General features: G+C 58.8%; 2 protein-coding genes across 3 annotated transcripts; both read right to left on the bottom strand.

Annotated features, from left to right (window-relative positions):
* Positions 1 to 1,212: 1,212 nt before the first annotated feature.
* LOC115635221 (von Willebrand factor A domain-containing protein 5A-like) lies at positions 1,213 to 9,330 on the bottom strand. The gene is made up of 7 exons (XM_030533598.1): positions 9,241 to 9,330; positions 8,807 to 8,910; positions 8,322 to 8,641; positions 7,014 to 7,271; positions 6,153 to 6,304; positions 5,438 to 5,564; positions 1,213 to 4,967 (listed from the first exon to the last, which is right to left on the bottom strand). The coding sequence occupies exons 1-7, from the start codon at positions 9,328 to 9,330 to the stop codon at positions 4,888 to 4,890; spliced, it is 1,131 nt and encodes a 376-aa protein (XP_030389458.1). The 3' UTR covers positions 1,213 to 4,887.
* Positions 9,309 to 18,940, bottom strand: LOC115634963 (von Willebrand factor A domain-containing protein 5A-like). 2 transcript variants are annotated; one of them, XM_030533081.1, is made up of 11 exons: positions 18,879 to 18,940; positions 16,415 to 16,476; positions 16,082 to 16,284; positions 13,741 to 13,963; positions 13,118 to 13,290; positions 12,518 to 12,632; positions 11,654 to 11,826; positions 11,464 to 11,552; positions 9,845 to 9,924; positions 9,606 to 9,720; positions 9,309 to 9,405 (listed from the first exon to the last, which is right to left on the bottom strand). In XM_030533081.1, exons 2-11 carry the CDS (start codon positions 16,452 to 16,454, stop codon positions 9,390 to 9,392), a joined length of 1,227 nt encoding a protein of 408 aa, XP_030388941.1. In that variant the 5' UTR covers positions 16,455 to 16,476; positions 18,879 to 18,940; the 3' UTR covers positions 9,309 to 9,389. The 2 variants fall into 2 exon arrangements, with proteins under 2 accessions (XP_030388941.1, XP_030388940.1); XM_030533080.1 differs by lacking the exons at positions 9,309 to 9,405; positions 9,606 to 9,720 and adding an exon at positions 11,087 to 11,231 and having other exon boundaries at positions 9,841 to 9,924.
* Positions 18,941 to 20,982: the final 2,042 nt, after the last annotated feature.

The following is a 20,982-nucleotide window of genomic DNA, read 5'->3' as shown; positions in this document are numbered from 1 at the left end:
TGAGACAGTGGGGGAGATCCAGTGGCAGCAGCCCTGGCATCAGGTCGCTGGGCACCTTGTTCACATGGGTTGGTTCTAGCCTGTTCCTTAATAACTCTTCATTCCCCCTGGGCAGGGAGGTGTCACGAATGCCTGTGTCTTTTAGCCTTTCCTGAAAACACAGAGTCCTTTGCCCCTGCTGGGCAACCACGCTGCATATGGGGAAACTGAGGCACACAGCAGGGTCACAATAATAACACCCCAAAATCCCCCCTTCCTCCCATACACACACAGTTATATAGCATCAAAAACACTTACACTTCTATCTTCACAGTATAAATCAGACTTAACCGGGGCTGATGTTGCTATACATCAGGGCATGTGAGACCGGCTTTGTCTCCAGAGGTCAGTTTCTAACCTTGCTCTCGCTGGCATAAGTTTGGCAAAGGAGAAGAATTCATAATAACGACAGTTTGGAGCACCTGATGGGGATCCAGAGACCTTCACTGTGATCCCAGAGCTGCCCAGGCTTCCTTTGCGCCCTCAGCCCAATCCCTTTCACAAAAGTTTTCAAACTCAGGTGCCTCAAGGTAGCCAGAAAAAAATCCCTGGCCAGACATCTCAGGCCTGCCCAGCAAGCCTGAAAAAAACTGGCTAAAACCGAGACATTAAGGCAAAGGTTTCCAAACTGCCTAAGAGGTTTAGATGCCCAGGTTCTAGTCCTCTCTAGGGGAGTTAGGCCAGAGGAACAGGAAGCCACCTGCTAAACGATTGCTTTGAACAGCCTTGTAACAGTTTCACTAGGAGAGTTGCAGATTCCCAGCTGCTCTAAGGCCAGAAGGGAGCATTGCTATGTAGCCTCGTCTGTGCATGGCACATGACAGAGACCCCAGCAGGGAGATGACGGCTGGGCATGTGTTTGAGGCATCAGACAGGCCCTTGGAACTTAGAGCTCTGTTCCTGGCCTTGCTGCAGGCTCCCTGGCAGGGGCGGCTCTAGGGATTTTGCCGCCCCAGGCATATCAGGCAGGCTGCCTCCGGTGTTTGCCTGCGGAGGGTCCGCTGGTCCCCCGGCTTGGTGAACCTGCCGCAAGCATGCCTGCGGGAGGTCCTCCAAAGCCATGGGACCAGCGGACCCTCCGCAGGCACGCCTGCGGGAGGTCCACCAAAGCACGGGACCAGCGGACCCTCCACAGGCAGACCACCAGAGGCAGCCTGCCTGCCACCCTCATGGCACCAGCAGAGCGTCCCCCATGACTTGCCACCCCAAGCACATGCTTGGCGTGCTGGGGCCTGGAGCCGCTCCTGCTCCCTGGGTGCCTCTGAGCGGGTCACTTAGGTTGAGGTTTTCAGACTAAATTTAATGGGAATTGTGTGTCCAAATCCCCTAGTCAGAATTGGAAAATCTCAACTTAAGCTCTGTGGGACAGATCTTCATCTGGTGTCCATCAGTCGTCGTGCCATTGGAGTCACTGGGCCAGATCCTCAGTTGACGTGATTTGGTTGTAGCTCCATTGGAATCACATCATCCCTGCTCAACTCTTACAGTGATCAGAAGCATTTACCTTCCTAGATAGACAGCGGGTGCAAAACCTGTCCCCGCTGAGATCAAAGGCCAAACTCCTATGGGCCCCCATCTCACTAGGACTGGCACCCACATGCATTACCTGTTGGTGAATTAACAATACAAAGGCAAATCTGTGCGGGTGCCTGGCACCCTGCGAACCGATCCAACCAGCCCTTGGTGTGTAGCCGTTTGGACTGACAAATGGAAGAGAAGTGTTTGGAAGCGAACCGGTAATGAGCAAAGATGGAGAACAAGGCTGACGGTGGTGGAATTCTGGTTCCTTCATGTGGTCACCAGAGGGCAGCAACGGCTAAGGAATGAGACAGAAGCTGCATTACAGGTACTGGACAGGAGGAGATGACTGACTGGGCTCTTCTGGCCTTGATCAACGTGACCATCTCCTCTGCCCCTCCTGTGTAATACAGGCCCAGCAACACTAATCTCACTCTGGGCTGTATTAAAGGGAGGGTCGTAGATAGGACACGGCAGGGAATTGTCCTGCTCCACTCGGCGCTGGTGAGGCCCCAGCTGCAGTTCTGGGCGCCGCATTTTAGGCAAGACGTGGATAAATTGGAGGAGTCTAGAGGAGAGCAGAAAAAGTGAGCAAAGGTTTAGAAAACCTGACCTAGGAAGAAAGATTAAAAAACAAACAAACCAGGGCCTGTTTAGTCTTGAGAACAGAAGACTTGGGGGTGACCTGACAGTCTGCAAATACCTTATGGCTGGTTCTAAAGAGGATGGGAATCAGTTGTTCCCCATGTCCTCTGAAGGTGGGACAAGCCGTAATGAACTGAATCTGCAGCAAGGCAGATTGAGGCGACATATCAGGAAACACTTTCTAACTCTCAGGGGAGTGAAGCTCTGCAACAGGCTGCCCAGGGAGGTGGCGGAGTCCCTGTCACTGGAGGATTTTAAGAACAGGCTGGACAAACACCTCTCAGGCTAGCCTAGGTTCCCCCTGCCCGACTCACATCAAGAGGAGATGTGAACTAGCTATTTGATATGAGCCGTTTCTTGTTCAGAACCATTTCTGGGTCAGTAATTGACTCAGCACCGCCAGCACTCAGGGCCCTACGCTGCAGTGAAGGGGGGTGGGGCAGAGCCCAAATCCAGCGGAGACATGGGTCTGAGCCCTGTTGTTTCCAGAGTCTGTGCAGCGCAGTGTGGACGTATAAGCACAGCCATGAGAGCCAGGTCCAGCAAGCATACACACCCAGGCTTCCCATGCAGTGCAGACGCTCAAGCACTTGGAAGCCCCTTGTCTCCAAGCCTGGGTTTCTGATGCCATCCAGACACGCTGCTAGAGACAGGGCTCCAGAGAAGTTCCACGCCCTCGGGGCGGGTCACACAGACTGGGCCAGGCTGACTTTCCAGAACCGAGGAACTAAAGAAAGGCCTTTGGCTCTGAAAGGATGAGCAGGAACTCACGCAGACCCATCACATGGCCAGGACCTTCTAGCCATGGGGCCTGCATCCTGGCAGAAGGGTGGGAAAGACTCTGGCCCACTAAGGCCCTGTAAGACTGAGGGTGACTCCTGCTCTGCTCAGTGTGTTTGCATCTGTTTAGTGTCTGTGATGCTTTTACCACAGGAGAAGCCAGGATTCCTGAGTCCCAGCCCCCCTGCTCGACCCCCGAGGCCATCTCTGACTCCAGGAACCAGAGCAGAACCCAGGAACGCCATGGGTCAGGCCCCTGTTCTAGTCCCTATCACCCAAAGCCAACCCAGGGCCAAGCGGAGCAGCTAGGAACCGGGGACCAGATGGGCACAGACAGAGCGTTACATGTTGGACTGTTCAGACATTACTGGCTGTGCTACACCACGTGAGGCCACGGACGTGTGAGTACAGACAGTCGTATGACTTGATGGTGTTATTCTGCATGTGGATCTTCTCTCTCTCTCTCTCTAAAGGCTCAGGTATATAGACAGGGCCTGCCTCGAGGGCCACTGAAGTCAGCTGCTAACTGGGCTTTCCAAAGGAGCCTATGGGAACTAGGCAACCAGCTTCTGTCGATGGAGTTTATCTAAAGGCCACTGAAAAGACTTGGGCTGAAATTCTGCACTTGCTGGAGTGGAAGACAAAAGGCCATTTGGTTTCATTGGAGCCAGGATGTCACCAATGGCATCTAAGTCCCACTGTTCATAGTGGGTCGTGAGAATTAGGATCTCTGAGTTCCATCTGCCCCTTGGGGGGAATCTCAGCCAAAGGGCTGCGTTCCTTCCCAGTGCTGGCTCAAGGCAATCGATCAAATACCTGGTCTCCTGATCCTCCCCCAGAGCCTCCGTGCAATGAGGGGCACGGGGCGGCGATGGGATCTGGGGACTGTGCATTACATTGGCTGAGCTGCCTTCTCAGACATGGAAAGGCTGAAATAGGGACACAACCCAGCATAGAGGCACGTGGTGAGAGCAGTTCGAGGGGGATCGATGCTGGTTAACGCGAAGAGGGAAAACTGTTTGCTGCTTTGCTATTTTCGGGCAGTTCCTTGATAAACGTAACACTTTCTCCCTGGGGAATTAAAGAACTGAGCTCTTCCAGTGTTTGCTTGAGCCCTAGAACGTCCTGAGAAGAGCCTGCCACTGCGCAAGGTGGGCCGTCAGGATGGATGGCCAGGTTTTAAGCATTTCTTCCTTTGGTAGAGAATTCAGCAGCTGGTGAATGGGGACAGATTCACAACACACAGCGTCCTCTCTGATGCCCACTTCCACCTGTCAGCCTTTCCCACTGAATCTCAGCTGCCAACTGAACACTCTTCAGCTGGAACACGTCAGACCAGCTCTGCTCTGGACATAGAGCAGATCAATAATGTGTGCAAATCCCTGAGCTACAGTTCACGTTCCGGACGGTCTATCAAAGAGATATCTGCCATTATGACCAAATGAAGTTGTGTTTGGACATGCCAAGATCCTGTCAGTCTGTCTGTCAAATAGCTGAACTCCATGTAGATGGGACTAGGTTTACACTCGATGGCTCATGCAGGGCGAGGTCAGTGCAGCCACCAATGGCGGGTCATTTAGAAAAAGCGAATAAATGTGCGACATTGACACGGCGATCCAGAGGACTCCCCCACAAAATCCTGAGAGGAGGTGGCAGCTATGAGCTGTGTGGGGGTTACTGAACACTGGGTCAGCGTGGGGTGGAGCCAGAGGACAGCCATGGAGCCTCTTCAGCCAGCAGGAGCCAAATTGGTGGCAGTGGTGGGATCTCAGCGCGGGGTTAGCTCCGGGCTGGGCACAGGCCGGCCAGGTGGGTCTACACCCAGTGCCCTCTGCTGACCTTTGGGGCTTCCCAGCTGGAGTTAGGGTAGCTTAGGGGGTGGGAACGCAGATCCTGCAGGGGGGCTCAGAGCCTGAAGATGGCAGAGCCAACAGTGCACCCCAGCAGGGTGTTAGCAGCTTCCAGGCATTCGCTCAGCCGGGGCTCTGAAACAAGAAGGGGGCGTCAGGGGGGAAACATCAGCCAGGAAAAGGAGTGGGGGGAGGGAACGGACACCAGTTGAAGAATAGGGTAGCGAGGGCCGGGGAGAGAGGGGAGACATCAGCCTGGGAAGTGAGGAGAGGGACATTTCAGGTGGTTGGGGGGGGAAATAGGCTGGGAAATGGGGTAGTGAGAAACAGGGGTGGGCCTAGGAACAAAGGGCAGAGAGCTCACAGAGTGTGGGGGACTGGCATGGGGGGGCAGGGCAGAAAAGGCACTGGGGGGGTTGGCAAGGAGACCCTGGACGGGTGCTGAGATCGGGACAGGGAGCCGCTGGGCATAGGGGCTCTTGAGGGCTGGGCTATGGGGCCCTGGGAGGCAGGGCTAGGGCTCTGGGCTGTGGGGTTTCCATGGGGCCCAGGGTTCTCCAGTTGAGGCCCTGGGCCCTGCCCTCAACCCCCAACTCCCATCTCACCTGCTTGGCCCCGCACCCAGCCCACAGCCTTGGCCTCCAGCAGCTCCCACTCGTTGCGCTGCCCCGCGGCCCGGCCATGCAGCCAGACCACAGCCAGCACCGTGGCCCAGACGTTGGGGGGCACATCCTGGGGGGGGGGGAAAGAGAGAGAGAAAGAGCCTGAGACAGCACCTGCCCTGAGGACCCCTCCTGCCCCCCCGAGCGCTGCCTCCTCCCCCTGCCCTGTGGACCCCCCCCCAATATCCCTGAGTGGTAACACCCCATCCCCCCACCCTGGGAACCCCACCAGCACTGCCCCCATCCCCCTACCCTGGGAACCCCCCAATCCAGCGCTCCCTCCTCAGACTCAGAAGGTTCCCAGCTTTAGCACCGTGGACCCCCTACCCAGATATCCAGTGCCGTGCCCAGGGGATGGGAGACAGCCTCAGAGGGGGCCCAGCCTGGGCCTCCCCATGTCCCCTCCTCCTTCAGCCCTAGGACCTCTTGATCCAATGCTCCAACCCATTTGGGGGTTCTCAGCCCTCTGCTCTGGGCCCGTCTCACCCACTGGGCTCCAGCCAGGTTCAAGGGTCTTTTGTTCCAGTTGCCCTCAGACCTGCCCCCGGCCTGGGTCACACCCAGTCTTATCTGGGAGCAAGCGAACAGGCTCAACTCATGGCACCTGAGCCCCATCTCTCCCCACCTCTCCTTTGTCCCTGTCCCCTCCTGCACTCACCTTACTGGGCATCCTCCCCCTGGCGTCGGTCTCGCTCACTCCCAGTGCAGCAGCCAGCCGGGAGTCCAGGTCCCACGAGCCATCAGCATTCTGAAGAGACACCAGCCTCAGCAGGAGATACTCCTCCGGTGCCCCCTCTAGGGAGAGATGGGCTGGGACATGGTTACACAACAGTGACATGGCCTGTCCAGGCTAAGGGACAGCCTACAACCTTAACTGTGCCCCTCCATGAATGTCCTTAACCCTGCCCCATCCATGGGTGTCCTTTACCTGCTTCTCAGCACCGTTAAGCCCTTCGTAGGCACCCTGAACTCTGCCCCTTTCTGCACCCATGGGATGACAATTAACTTTAGTTAGGCACCCAACTCCCTTGGGCCCCTGTGAATGTCCCGGCCCCTGCCATTAATCCCACAACTCCAGGGTGCTTCTCAAACACAATCTGATCCCAGGACCATCCCACACTACAACTTGTGATACAAACCTATGTCTGGGGAAACACACAGTCATCTAAGAGTGTAGGGGAAATAGGATGTTACAGAGGCTAAACGATATTATAGCTATGCCTGTTCCAGGGTTGTGGGGCAGAGTTTTTTGCCTGTGAGTTTCCTCATTTTTTATTTATTTTGTTGCAAGATAATTTGCATCACGACACTTAAAAAAAAAAAAAACAGCTGCGGATTCCCCCTTCCTCCAACATCACACTGCTGTTTTGCTCAGGAAGTTCCTTCACTTTCTATGTAGCTGTTAAACACTTGCCCACTCTGGGACTGTCAGGACACGTCTGTCTCTGACCCAAGAAAGCATCATCCTGGCGTTTGCTGCCCACCTTGAGTCCTGACTCCCAGCCCCTGCCCCCCTCACCTTCCTGGGGCGCGGTCTCTGGAGGGGCGCTGTGTTTGCAGGACTTGCTGCCCTCATGTTGGGAGCTCCTCCGGATGAACTCTGAGAGGCGATAGAGCCAGGACAGACACTTCGGAGGGGGGAGCTGCTTGTAGAAGTGGTGCACGTTCTCCACAGCCACCATCCTGGTGGAGCGTTGGTTGCCTTTGTCCAGGCGAATGACTCCTGCAAAGGTGTATGGTGCATTGTACTGCAAATGGCCTGACATCAAATCAAACCCTAGGGAGCAGATGGTCAGAGAGAAGGACAGACAGATGGACATGCAGACAGAGACAAGCTAAGGGATGAAAGCAAAATCCTCCCCCACCTGGCACCCAGAGCCAACACGCCAGTAGGACCCCTCCTCCCTGCCCCCCAGCTGGGACCCCCACACACACCCAGCCCCATCCTCCTCTCCCCTTAGCTCCCTCAGAGTCAGGATCCCCTCCCAGCCTCTGGGCTGGGACCGCCCCAGATTCAGCCCCTCCCTTGCAACTTCCCCCCAGCTGGGACCCCTCTTCCAACCCCAAGGGATGCGGTGGGCGGGGGGTGCTGTGCCCCATGGATGAGGGCAGGACACTGGGGCACGAGAGGCCCCCGCTAGCCAAGCCTGCTCATGCCAGCAATGCACCTGCCCCTCTGGTCCCTGCCTTTGTCTGGGTCGGCCTGCCTGTCTCATGGCGTCTGTTTGTCCATCTCCATCTCCCCGTCTGGGTCTATTTATCTGATTCTCGGTCTCTGCCCCCATCTGTTTGGGTCTCCGGTTCTGGGTCCGTCCATATGGCCACCTGTCCACCCCACAGGCCCCATTCTCCCAACTTGGAATGGCCAGGCCCCGCAGGCTGCTCCCCTGTCTCACCTGCCCAGTGCCGGGGAGACCGGGGTCACTCTAGGGGGCAGGGTGGGGCCAGCAGAGCCACATGATAGCTGGGGCAAGGAGAGGGGCAAAGGGACATTAGCCTATATCCATGATTCCTCCCCAGGCATCCAGGTGCCCCCCCACCAACTGGGATTCCCCGTGCTGGGATCCCTCCTGGATTTCCTCTGCTAGTGGCAGGTTCCACCCTCACCCCACTCCTCCCAGTCCCAGGTTCCCTCTCCCATCTGAGCCCCCCACCCACATGCTTCCCCCCTGGCCCCAGGTTCCCCCTCCCACCCTAAGCCCCCACCCACATGCTGCCCCCCCGGCCCCAGGTTCCCCCTCCCACCCGAACCCCCCACCCACATGCTGCCCCCCTGCCCCAGGTTCCCCCTCCCATCCGAGGGCCCCCCCAACCTTTCCAGGGTTACCTGGGAGCGGGATGTCCCATCTCACAAGCGGCCCCTGCACCGGCTGCGTCCGCTCTGTGTCCACCCCCACATAGGCCGTGAGGGAGCAGACGACCCCCGAGCTCAGGCTGGTCTCCAGCGCCCGGCACCGGTCCCCCTCCGACCTGGTGTCCACGGCCTCCTCCAGCTCCAGCAGCAGTGACTTGGCTGCCAGCCGGTGAACGGGCAGCCTGTGCCAGGAACAGAGAGTCAGGGGGATGAGCCCTGGATGCCTGGGTTCCAGCAGTGCAGGAAGGGGAGCAGGGGCTAGTGGGATAGTGTATTGCGGGGAGCCAGGACTCCTGGGTTCTAGTGGTTACAGCAGGGGGACTGGGAGCCAGGACTTCTGCTTCCCTCTGTGAGCTGAGGCAGGTCCCTTCCCATTCCTGTCCTGTTGGGGGTGGGGATGGAGGGGGCAGGACCTAGATACCTGGGGGTAATGGGGGTCACAGGAGTGTTGCTGTCACCTGTCTCCATCCTGTGGCTTCAGGGGGAACTGCAGCGTCTCCTTGTAGGTCTGGTCCTGGATGCGGTACTGCAGGGTGACGCTCCCCATGGCAGTGTCTGGGGGCTGCAGGCAGAGAAAGGGGGTCAGAGGTGGAGTTCAAGGGGGGAGAAGATGCCCGGGGACCCCCCCAGACCCAGGTTACAGAACAAAAGGGGTAAATACACCTGATTAACAGCAGTTGAGGGGCTACCCAGTTAGCCTAATTGCCATTAGTAGGGTCCGGAGTTAATGATCCTGACGGAGATCAACTCAGTTGGAGTAGCACAGAGACCCCCAAGCCAAAGGCCATCGTTAGGGGTCCGAGTTATCACCCAGGAGGGGGTGGGAGGTTCCCGGCTCAGTCACTGACCCCGAGCCCTGGGGGTGTCCCAGAAGGGGGGGTTGCTCTCTCACCTGGGGCTGCCCGCGGAGCTGGGCGTAGATGAGGCACCGCTGCCCAGGGAAGATCACCTCAGGGCCCCGGCCCAGCAGCACCGCCTCCATCCCGGGGGGCAGATCCCAGCACAACGAGATCTGAGTCACGGCCGGCTGCAGGGCTCGCTTCAGAGACTGCAGCGCCTGGGGGAGAGACCAGCATCCTGGGACCAGGAGGTTTGGGTCTTATCTCTGGTCTAGGAGAGGAGTGAGGGCTGGTGGGTTAGAGCAGGGTCGGGGAGGATCCCAGACTCCTAGGTTCTCTCTCATCTCTAGGAGGGGAGTGGGGTCTGGAGGGTTAGCGAAGGAAGGGGATGGAGGAGCCCGGACTCCTGGGTTCTCACCTTGGGCTGCATGCGGTCCTGGCCCGTGATGAACTCGGCGCTGCCCCCTGCTGCCCGGGCAATGCCTTTGACCAGAGCCTTGGAGGCCCCTTCCCCGATGCCGAAGGAGAAGCACCTGCAGGGGGGCAGAGTCCAAGGGGGTGAAAGCAGTTGAAAAGGGGGCAGAGTTGGGGTTCACTTGGGGGTTGCTGGGGGGCAGGGTTAGAAGAGCGCTGGGGGAGGGACAGGCTCCCTGTTACCTGTGGGCCCCCTGGTGACGCTGCACCTCAGCAATGACGTCCTGGGCGTTCGACACCTCCCCGTCCGTGAATACGAACAGCTGGTGGGGGAGAGATGCTGTCAGAGCCGGGGATCCCAGAGCCGGGGATCCCAAATCTCCCACAGACATCCCCTCCCCATGGGAATGGGGGCAGCCCGCAGAGAGCCTGCCTCACTGACCCCCCTCCCAGAGACCCCTGACTCCATGAGACTCCCTGCATAGCCCTCTTCCTTCTCTCCCAGAGCCCCCCCCCGGGGGGGGTCTGACAGATGAGGACCTCTGACCTTTTCCCCATCTCTAACTGTGACCCCAACCCCCACTTGTCACCTCTTCCCCAGCCCCTAGAGACACTAACCCCCCACAACAGCCGTGGGCATCTTTCTGGGAGCTCCCTCCTCAACCCCCCCACACGTGCCCTCCCTGCCCCATGGCTGCAGGGCGCCCCCCATAGCTGGGCGCAACACCCAGAGCTGCCCCCCAGCTCTGTACAGAGATGCCCTGCCCCAACTCTTGCCCAACATGCCCTGCTTATACCGCCAGGGGCATCATCCCCCTTCCCACTCCGAGCCCCCACACTCCCAAAGCCCCCATCAGCTGTCCCCAGGGTTCCCAGCCCCTCTCCAAGTCCAGGAAGTTCAGGAACAGCCTCCTGAGGGCAGCAGGAGGCGTGAGCCATGGCAGGGAGGCCAGGTGCAGAGGGGCCTGCGATGGTGCACAGCCCATGGCGACAGCTGGAGGGCAAACATCCCCCCAGCTGCGGACAGGGCACTAGGTGTAGGGGGGGCTCAGAGTTACTGCAGAGAATCCTTCCTAGGGGCTGGCTAGGGTCTCGCCCTCACGCTTGGGGCTCACTGACCCCCACGTGTGGGGTGGGGGCTGGGGAAGGGACTTTCCTGCATCAGATGTGCAGAGACCCTGGGGGGATCATCACCCTCAGCAGCCAGGGCCCTGGAGTAATGGGGGGGCTCTGTGACCCGACGTCTGTACCTCAGGGCTTGGGGGGTTGGTGACTCAGACTCAGGGGCTGGGCCTGTCAAGGGGCTGTCACGGGGGGAGCGAGGGGCTGGGGCCAGACAAGATCATCAGGATGGTCCCTTCTGGCCTGAAAGTCTCTGAGTTTATTCCCTCCCCAACCCCATTTCCTTCTGACATCCTCCAACCCTCCTCAGCTCCCCCAGCCCCTCTCCGGCTCCCTGGGACACCCTGCAGCTGCCCTCAGCACCTGGCGTGGGTGCCCATCCCGGCAGGGAATGCGGTAAATGGCTCGTAGCGGCGCCAAGATCTCAGTGCCCCCGAGGTCAGCCTGGAGCTGCTGGACGCGCTGCAGGGACTTGGCCATGGTCTGTTGGGTGTATGCTACGCTCTGCCTGCAGGGGGGCGCAAAGGGATCAGAGGCCAGGACAGCTGGAGCCAGGGACACCCCGACCCCAGCTAGCCCTGCCCCCAACCCACAGACACTCCCACTCCAGCCAGCACTGCCCCCAACCCACAGACACCCTGACCCCAGCCTGCCCTGCCTCCAACCCACAGACACTCCGACCCCAGCCTGCCCTGCTCCCTAACCCAGCCAGCAAACACGCGCTCCCGCCGTGGACTCACGGGTAGAAGGACTCGAACTCAGACCCAAAGCCGTAGATGTTGAAATAACAGCCTAGGGGCAAACTTTTCAACAGCAGGACCAAGGTCTCCTGGGGACAGACAGATGGACGGAGTCACGCCCCCAGGCCCAGCCAGCCTGAGCTGCTCCCCTCCACAGGCCCATCTAGTCCGGCCTCCCACCTGGCCGTACCTTGGCGCTGTCGATGCGCTGAGTGGAGCGGTCTTGGCCGTCCATGGGGCACTCCATGCTGGCGGAGCGATCCAGCAGGAAGATGAACTCCCCGGCTGAGCTCTGGCCTGGCACCGCCTCGGGCAGGCTGGGCAGCAGGGTCACCATCACGGCCGGGTCGCCCATCAGGGAGCCTGCGGGGAGATGGGGCCAGCCCCAAATGGAGCAGGCATGGGGTCGAGCCCTGTGAGCCTGCGAGAGCCCCCAGGCGCCCCCGACTGCCCCAGAGCCCCACCCATGTCCCTTCCCCCATAGATCCCCCACCGTCCTCAGCCCCAGCCCCCCAGCATCCCCCAACTATCCCAGAGCCCCACTCCCACTCCTCTGACCCTCTCCCAACTCTGCCCTCCCCATAGATCCCCCACCTTCCCCAGCCCCTCAGTGCCCCCTGACTGCCCCAGAGCCCCACTCCCACCCCTTTCCCTCCCCCTACACCGCCCTCTCCCCAGATCCCCAACCAACCCCAGCCTCCTAGCAACCCCATCTTCCTGAGTACCTCCCCCGCTCATCTGTCCCTCCCCCTGCCCTCCTCTTACGTCCCTCACTCCCCCCAGCCCCTGCTCTCCCAAACCTGCAGTGAGTCCCAGTGTCCACCTGTTGACACCCCACCTTCCCATCTCCAGCTCCGCCAAGACCCCCCATCCTGTCCCCCCAACCCTCACTTTCCCTGATTCCCCCAGCACCACTCTGAGAATCTAGCCCTAGCACCCCCCATTCCCCTTATTGCCCCATGCCTCCCCGATTCCCTATCACAGCCCAGCACACCCCTCTCCAACCCCATAGACACCCCTCTGCCCAGGGGCAGCAGGGTGCAGGGGTCCCCACCTGGCTCCACTCCAGGCAGCCCAGCCTCCAGCACAGCAGTGGGTTTGTGCGGCTCCGCGTAAAACACCAGCAGCTCCACGTCCCGGCCCCACGGGGGGGCCTCAGCTAGTGACACCTGGGGGGAGACAGACACTGTCACCTCCCCTCAGCTCCTGTGGGACTTGGCTCTTCCTGGAAGAAACTGCAAACTTCTGATTTTTGTTTGGCTAAATCTTTCCAATTTGGGGGTCACATTTTCCCACCCCCGCCCCATTTTCCCCACTGACAATCAAGGAGCGGGAAACTCCCAGAAAGTGAAGAGAAGCACGGGCCCATCGAACGCCCAGGATTTCACCCCCACGGGCTGGTTCCAGCCCCGCAAGTTCTTCCCCAGAGAACTCGGGCAATTCCCCGGATTGACCCGCACACACACCTTCTGGGACCAACCTCCCTGCCCCGCCCCAGCGCTCCCACTCCCCTGCACACTGCCCCCAGGACCCATGGCCAGATGGTCCCCAGGACCTGCCCCCCCCAGCCTCAGCCCAAATCCCCCAGCACTTCCCCGACACTGACCCTCCCAGCGGGGATGGCTGGGACCCAGGTGTCCGGGTGAGCCCTTACCTGGGCGGTGGTCCGGTTCCCGGCCGTGTAGCTCAGGGGGGTAAGGGAGCAGTTGGAGAGCACGCGGTCGATGCCGTGAGGAGACTGCAGCGTGGCGCTCAGGTTCAGGGTATAGGGCAGCTCCCCCTGGGGGACTCGCGGGACCCCCTGGGTGACGTCCTCCCCGTCCCACCCTGCAGAGAGACATAGGGTGTGGGCCGGGGACTGAGAGAGCGGGAGGGTCCTGGGGGTTGGCATAGCAGGGGAAGATGGGGGTATGGGATATTGGGAGGCATGGGAGGATATCTGGGAGCACCTGAAGGGCTGGGATAGCAGAGGATTTGGGGGTGGCTGGGGGGGGTCACATACCCTGGAGCAGGGATTGTGGGGTTGGGGGGGCACTTACTGTGGGGCACATAGTAGTAGCCTAGGGGGTGTTATGGGGCTGAGGGTCCATGTGGGATACGTAGCAGGGGCTAGGGAATCTCACGGGGGCTATGGGCTGTGGGGTCATTGACTGTGGGGTATGTAGTGGGGAGTTGCGGACTATGGGTCCCACTGTGGGGTGCAGGGAGAAGAGCAGGGGATCTGTGGGTCTCACTGTGGGGCAAGTGGGGGACACAAGGGGGATCTGTGGGTCTCACCATGGGGCGTGTAGCGGGGGTGCAGCACGGCTGGCAGCATGTAGCGGGCGGCCCCATCGGGCTCTAGCGGCAGCTCACAGACGTAGCGGAGGGTCAGTGCCGCCTCCTCCCCAGGGGGCAAGTTCCCCAGGGAGCAGCTGAAAACGTCACCCCCAGTCCCCTCCTGCTGCAGCAGGAACGAGCTCTGCCCCCCAGCCAGTGCATCCCCGTACAGCTCCTGCGCCTGCCGGAGAGACAGGGTCATCTTGAGATCCTACTGTCCCCAACAGCCTCCTGCCCCTGACAGCCCCCTGCCCTGCCCCTTGGCCAGTATGTTCCAATATAGCTCCTGGGCCTGCTGGACAGACAGGGTCACCCTGAGATCCCTCTGCCATCCCCCTGCCCTAACCCCCAGCCACTGCATCTCCGTACAGGTTACGCCTGGGGGAATTCTACACCACCGCTCAAGCTCAGAATTTGTGTCTGGCGCAGAATTCTTTTCCACCACAGAAAATACATTCTGGCCCAGAAGTGCTGCAGTTACCCCTGACTCCCCCAAGCCTTTGCACTATTTCCTGCACCTGTGAGAAACACAGTTCTGCATTGAAATTTAAATGAATTATTAGTCAAAGTTCTGTATGATTATGCCTACTTAAAGCTACTGCTGACAGGTATTTTGAAATAAATTACCAAAATAATTGAAACTGATGTGATTATATTGTGTTATTTTGACAAATAAAATATGCAGATTTTGTAGAATTTTAAAATATTGTGCACTGAATTTTTTATTTTTTTGGAACAGAATTCCCCCAGGACTAACAGGTCCTGCGCCTGCCGGAGAGACGGGGTCACCCCAAGATCCCCCTGCTCCCCAAAATCCCCTTTCCCCCAGCCAGCATGTCCCCACACAGCTCCTGCGCTTGCCAGAGGAGACAGGGTCACCTCAAGATCCCCTTGCATCCCAAAATCCCCCCTGTCCATCGAGATCCTCATGCCCCCTGTGTCACTGACAGGCCAGCTCAGATCACAGTCTCTGTAGCATTTGCTTGGGTGTGAATGTCAGAGAAGGAAGGTACTGGCTCACTCGTACAGGAGAACAGTTCCCAGCAACCCAGTGGTTTTGTTTTACCTGTGTGTTTCCTGGGACTTCCCTCCCTGTTCTCAGCCTCAGATCTAAAGACAGTTTGGGTGCCAAGAAGAGGAGATGTCTGATGTGCAAACTGCATGGAATCGAAGGAACTAAACCCATCCTGTGCCCGCAGCCTGGGCACTGCATGCGAAGAAACATGCTCACGTCACAGCATGGGTTGGCCATGGAAAACCTCCAGAGCCAGGCTGTGCTGGACACACTTGCTGGACGTCCCTGCGGGCAATGACCCTAAGCCGGGATCCTGTATCTCTGCATGGATAGCTTCTGCCAGGGGAATCCTGAGTGACGGGACAGAGCTCCTTAGAGCCCTTCTAGGGAACCCGGCAAGCTTTAGGGACCACTGGCAAATCTCTCCACCTCTGCTCTCCCTTGCTCTGCAAACTGTGACTCACCTGGCCGATATTTTACCTGCCTGAACCTCTCCACAGCTCATTTCTTCCTCTTGGCTAACAAACCTTTCATTGTTTGCTAGAGAAGCTGGCTGCAGTGCTGTCCTTGGGGAGAGCCTGAGCGCCCACAGACCGGGGGAGAGCGACCCACCCTTTGGGATTGGAAGAAACCTGACGGGAGGTGAGCTGGGGTTTTACTACCCTCCTGCCCCAACGTCCAGCCTGGCCTAGAGATGGAGGGGCTGGCCGGGGCTCTGGGGAGACTGACAGTGTGAGCCAGGAGTTCACATCAGGTGCTGGCCAGATGAAACCCCAGGATCAGGACATCCAGCAGGTAGGGGCATCTGCCCTGTTTTCTGATACTCGGCCCTGAGACTGGCACTCTCAGTTGTGAGCCACTCCAGACAGCGAGACACCCTGATATCCCACTGCTCTGCCCCCCGTACAGCTCCTGCGGGGAGAGAAGGGATCACCCCAACATCCCCCTCCCCTGCCCCCCATACAGCTCCTGCAGGGAGAGAAGGGGTCACCCCAACATCCTCCTCCCCTGCCCCCCATACAGCTCCTGCAGGGAGACATGGGGTCACCCTGACATCCCCCTGCCCCTCGACATCCTCCTGCCCTGCCCCCTGTACAGCTCCTGCAGGGAGAGATAGGGTCACTCCAACATCCCCCCTACCCCCGACAGCCCCCTGCCCCCTGGCCAGCACATCCCCATACAGCTCCTGTGCCTGCTGGACAGATGGGTCACCTCAAGATTCCCCCCCCAGTCCCACCCACCACCACCCTCTTTCCCCTCCCAGGATCTTTGCCCCCCCAGTACCTGTTTCTTCTCGTGGAGCTGGGCCTGGATGCAGGTGCCCCCCAGACGGGCCTCGAAGGCGTAGACGGCCGCCTCGGGGTCCACGGGGAACACGAACACGGCCTCCATGGGCCCCTGCTCCTCATTCCTGTAGAGCAGCTCACAGCCCACGTCGGCCACGAAGCCTCGGATCAGCACCGTCACCGAGACGCTGCGCAAGGGCACTGCAGGGAACCGGGTCATCAGCCAGGGGGCCCCATGGGTGCTTGGGGGGGTGTCAGCTATGGGACCCCACAGACCCCCAAGGGCACCGGGCCCCACGCAGCCCCAACCCCAACCCCAGCCCTGACTCACCTGGCTTGTTGGAGCCAGTCAGGAGACCGCACTGCGTCATTTCAACTCTGGAGTCGGGAGATCTGTGCAGGGGAAGCAGGGTGAGATACAGGGTTCCTATGAAAACTGACAGGCACAGGGTGCCCCCTCGCAGCAATGGCTCCGAGACCCCAGCGCCATCCCCCTGCACAGCCAAGTCCTGTGGCAGGAAGTCCCACAGAGATCACAGTGATGGCTCCTCTAGGGGCCCCCCTCCCCGCACACGGTGCCAGCCAGTGATGGGGAGTGAGTGGAGAAATGTAGAAGGTGGTGTGTGGGGATGTATGGACAGGCGGACAGATGGAAGGAGGGAAGTGGGGATGGATAGAGCACGTGGGGGGCTGAGGATGGATGGACAGACGGAAGGGTGGGGGTTCGGTCTGTGCGCAGGGGAGGGGCTAGTGGTTAGAGTGGGGGGAGGCTGGGAGCCAGAACTCCTGGGTTCTATCCCCAGCCCCTGGGGAGGGGGGTCCTGGAGCAGTGCCTGAGCTGCAGGGAACCCAGGTGGGTCACTAGGGGGTTGTTCACCCAGCTAGGATGTCACCCTGCAGAGAACAGAAGAGGTTTACAGAGCAGCCGTTCCAAGTGGGGGGTGCTGCTATTTACCTTCACCTGGGGCTGCCATGAACCCCCCGGCCTGAGGCTGCAAAGTCCAGCCCTGGCCACAGCTGGGGGCTCCTGCTCCCTGTCCCAGAGCCAGCCGGCCTGGGCCTGGTGGGAGTGAAAGGCCAGCAGCAGGCTAGGTTCTCCAGCAGCAGGATGCCGAGGGGGTGAGGCACACCAGGGCTGCCATGACCAAGAGGGCTCCACAGACCGAAGTTCCCTCTAAGCTGCATGGCCATGCAGTTGGCTACCAAGGGCTGCGCAGGAGCTGCCACGGAAAGGTGCCTCTCCCTTGGCCCAGTCCCAAGCTGCTGCAGGGAGAGAGGGCTGGGGGGGAGACCTTTCTCCTCAGGGCAGTCTGCACCCCAAATCCCTCATCCTCAGCCCCACCCCAGAACCCACATCCCCAGCCAGAGCCCACATCTCATCCTGCACCTCAACTCTCTGCCCCAGCCCTGAGCCCCCTCCCTCCCTCCCTCAAACTCTTCATCCCTGGCCCCACCCCAGAGCCTGCACCCCCAGCCAGAGCCCACATCCCAACCCTCTGCCCCAGCCCTGGGCCCCCTCCCACACTCTGAACCCCTAGGCCCACCCCCACCACACATCACCTCCATATTGCTGCATATAACAAAATTCATTCCACACATGCAGGTAAAAAATTAGAGGGAACATTGCTCCAGACCCCAGTCTCGGAGCCTCATGTCATCTCGCCACCGCTGGGCCAGCTGGAGAATTCCCAGTTCCAAGGTCAGACGGAAACGATGGGATCACCCAGGTAACCCATATGCCCGGGAGGGCCCAGAATGAACTCTTGGGGAAACTGAAGCCCAACCCCCTCCATTCCGCATCAAATGCTGGCTGCCATGGAGGATACACCACAGCCCCGGGTGAGCTGTGCTAATGGCTAGTTACCCACTTGCAGAAACATGCGCCTTCCTTCCAGTGCAACCTCATCTGCTTGCCACCCCTAGCCCCGGGCCAATGCCAGAGCAGGGACTGCTACCTGTCGCATCCCAACAGAGCAGGTATTCACAGCTGGGGGCCAGGCGCCTCTTCGCCTGCTCCAGGGTAAGTGCCACAGACCAGGAAATGGCAGAGGCCCCAGGAAAGGCTCTGGTGGGGAAGGGAAGCTGGTTCTTTGTACCTGGGATTTAACCCTGATGCCTAGTTCCCAGGCTGGAGAAAGGGAGTCGGTGTAAAAGCTACAGCAATTCACTGGCTGCAGCTCTCGCTGCCGCAATTGCTTCTGGCAGAGCGCCTGAGGCTGAGTCACTGTGCTGGGAGGTGTGGTCTGAGTGGGGAACAGGCCCCCAGCAGACCCCAGAGATCGTGGGGAGCAGGACCAACCCAGCCGGGTGCCACGGGGATGGGCAGCAGGAGATCCATGCAGGGAAAAGTACAAAAAGGAGCAGAAAGGTGGGAGAGTAGGTTGGAACCAGGAAGGTTTAGGAGTCACATCCCTCCAACCCCTGCCCCCACTAAAAAACCCTGTCCCTGCACACCGGGCCCCCACATCCAGGGAGGGGAGCCTCTGCAGGAGCAAAGCCCCAAGTCAGGGGGATGGGCCGAGATCAGGGGCTGGGGGTGAGAGGGGATCCCAAGACACGGGAGGAGGACAGGACCCAGAGAGGATGGAAGGGGCCCCTAGACCCAGAGAAGGGGGGGGCCCGTGGACCCAGAGAGGATGGAGGGGACCATGGATCCAGAGAAGGGGAGACCCGTGGACCCAGAGAGGATGGAGGGGACCATGGACCCAGGGGACAGGACCAGGATGGGCCATGGACCCCAGGAGATGGTGCTCTGGGGGGCCCGATCCCACGGGCCCGATCTGCACCCCCGGTACCTTCCCTCTCGATCCCTGTGCAGCGAAGCCTTGAGTCAGCTGGAAGGGAAACTAGCTCCGCCTCCCGCCGCGGAGAATCTGCAAACTCCCCACCCTCAGCTACTGGAAACCAGGGGCCGTCTGCAAAGTTCCACCCACCCTCTGGGAGCCAGGGACCGTCTGCAAACCCTTCGCTCCACACAGCCCGCCATGTGCCGGTACAGAGCCACTCAGCCTTTCCAGACGGCTACACCCCCTTTCGGGAGTGTGGTGTGTCTGGCGTACCCCCAAATTTCACCTCACTTAAAACCACTTGCTTGCAGAATGAGACATAAAAATGCAAAGGTACTGCAGCACACTGTGACTCCCGAATGGCTGACCTGCTCCTTTCTAGCAGACAATTAGAAAATAAATCAGCTGGAATATAAATCTCGTACTGACATTTCAGTGTACAGGGTATGGAGCAGAATAAACAAGGCATTGGCTATATGAAATGTTCATTTGTACTGACTTCACTGGTGCTTTTTTTGTCGCCTGTTGTACAAAATTGGGCAAATCTCTAGATGAGTTGAGGTAACCCCTGGAAGATCCCTGTGTATCCCCAGTGGTAGATGTACCCCTGGTTGAGAATCACTGTGCTAGGGCACATCTCAAACTGGCCCCTCCCACATACACACACACACTGAATTGGGGCTAGAGGTGTCTCCAAACTGCCCCTCGCTCCTTCCTGACCCTTGCTGCCCTCTGGGAGCCATTTCACTGGCAGGCCTAATGTGCATCCCAGTCGTGCTGCCTTCCCCAAGGAGGATGTGACCTGCCAGACACATGCATCCCAGGTGTAAGCAGAGTCAGGATGAGCGTTACCCTGACATCTGTTGGTGAATTGTTGGGAGTATGGAAAGAATTTCAAGAATTTCAAAGAGTGTGGAAAGCGATCTCGAGCATTTGCATTGGCACCCATTCCCCACTTAGCATAAGCCCACAGCAGACTGGGATGGTTGTTTTAACAGCTCTGGGATCCCCAATTTCTTCATTATTGGGGTAGGAGGAAAAAAAAGTTTGTCACCCTGATTGTGTGAATGGGGAGCTGTGGGGCTGCTTTGTGACAGAGATGACTTAACCTCAGTTGGGTGGTACTTGCTAAACATGGGATATGGGTTCCAAAACCCCATGAATTGAGAGAAGTTGGGGACTGGTGTGTGTACACCTGGTGGTATGGTTTATCTTTGGGGGCTTGGAACACCAATTGCACATCCTCCTCTCTCCAGTGTTAAAGAATAGGGCTAGTTTTGATTCCATTAGGAGTCTATCTAGAGACTGTTGAGCTGAATTCATGTTGGGCCAATGGTGCACCAGCACCAGGGCTCCTCTACTAAGAGCTAAAATCACTGAGTGCTGTGTTAACTTGAGGGGGGTGGAGCAAGAAGAGCTATTGTTAAGCAGCTGGCAGAGGGGAGCAGTTGCAGCTAGTTGGAGCCGCCCATGGAACAGTGAGTGGAGTGAAGTGGTTTGCAGGGACAGCTGGAGGAGTGGTACAGCTGGTGTGGTGGAGTGGGTTGTGGTGAAGGCTGCAGCAGAACTCCATGGAGAGGTGGAGCAGTTGGCCCTGGTCCACGTAAGGTGCCCCTCAACATCCTGTGTGGACTCCTCCCCTTTCCACCCAGGCTGGGGGGGTAAAACTCTGCAGATAAACTCTTGAATTCTGGGGTGGCACTGACCAGAGACTTTTGGGTTGTTGGACTTTGGAGTAATTGGACTTAAGACCCTAAGGGGAAAAGGACATTGCCAAATGTATTTGGAGGTGGGTTTTTGTCTATGGTTTGTGTTATAATCCTGTTTGTGGTGTTTCTCCAATGGGATGCCGCATTGTTTCCTTCCTTTATTAAAAGGATTTTGCTACACTCAGACTCTGTGCTTGTGAGAGGGAAAGTATTGCTTCCTAGAGGCACCCAGGAGGGTGTGATATGTAAGTGTCCCAGGTCACTGGGTGGGAGCTCCAGCCGGTTATGCATTGTGTTATTGAAACGGAACCCCTGGATACTGAACCCGGCCCTTGTTGCTGCCAACTCAGAGGGGCAGAAGGGTTACACAGGGAACCCCAAAGCCCAGCCCTGGGTGGGCAGCA

This window comes from Gopherus evgoodei, chromosome 14, assembly GCF_007399415.2.
Source record: "Gopherus evgoodei ecotype Sinaloan lineage chromosome 14, rGopEvg1_v1.p, whole genome shotgun sequence".
Taxonomy (NCBI): Eukaryota; Metazoa; Chordata; order Testudines; family Testudinidae; genus Gopherus; species Gopherus evgoodei.
Note: the sequence above shows the minus strand (reverse complement) of the source record. Positions and strands in the feature narration are given on the sequence as shown.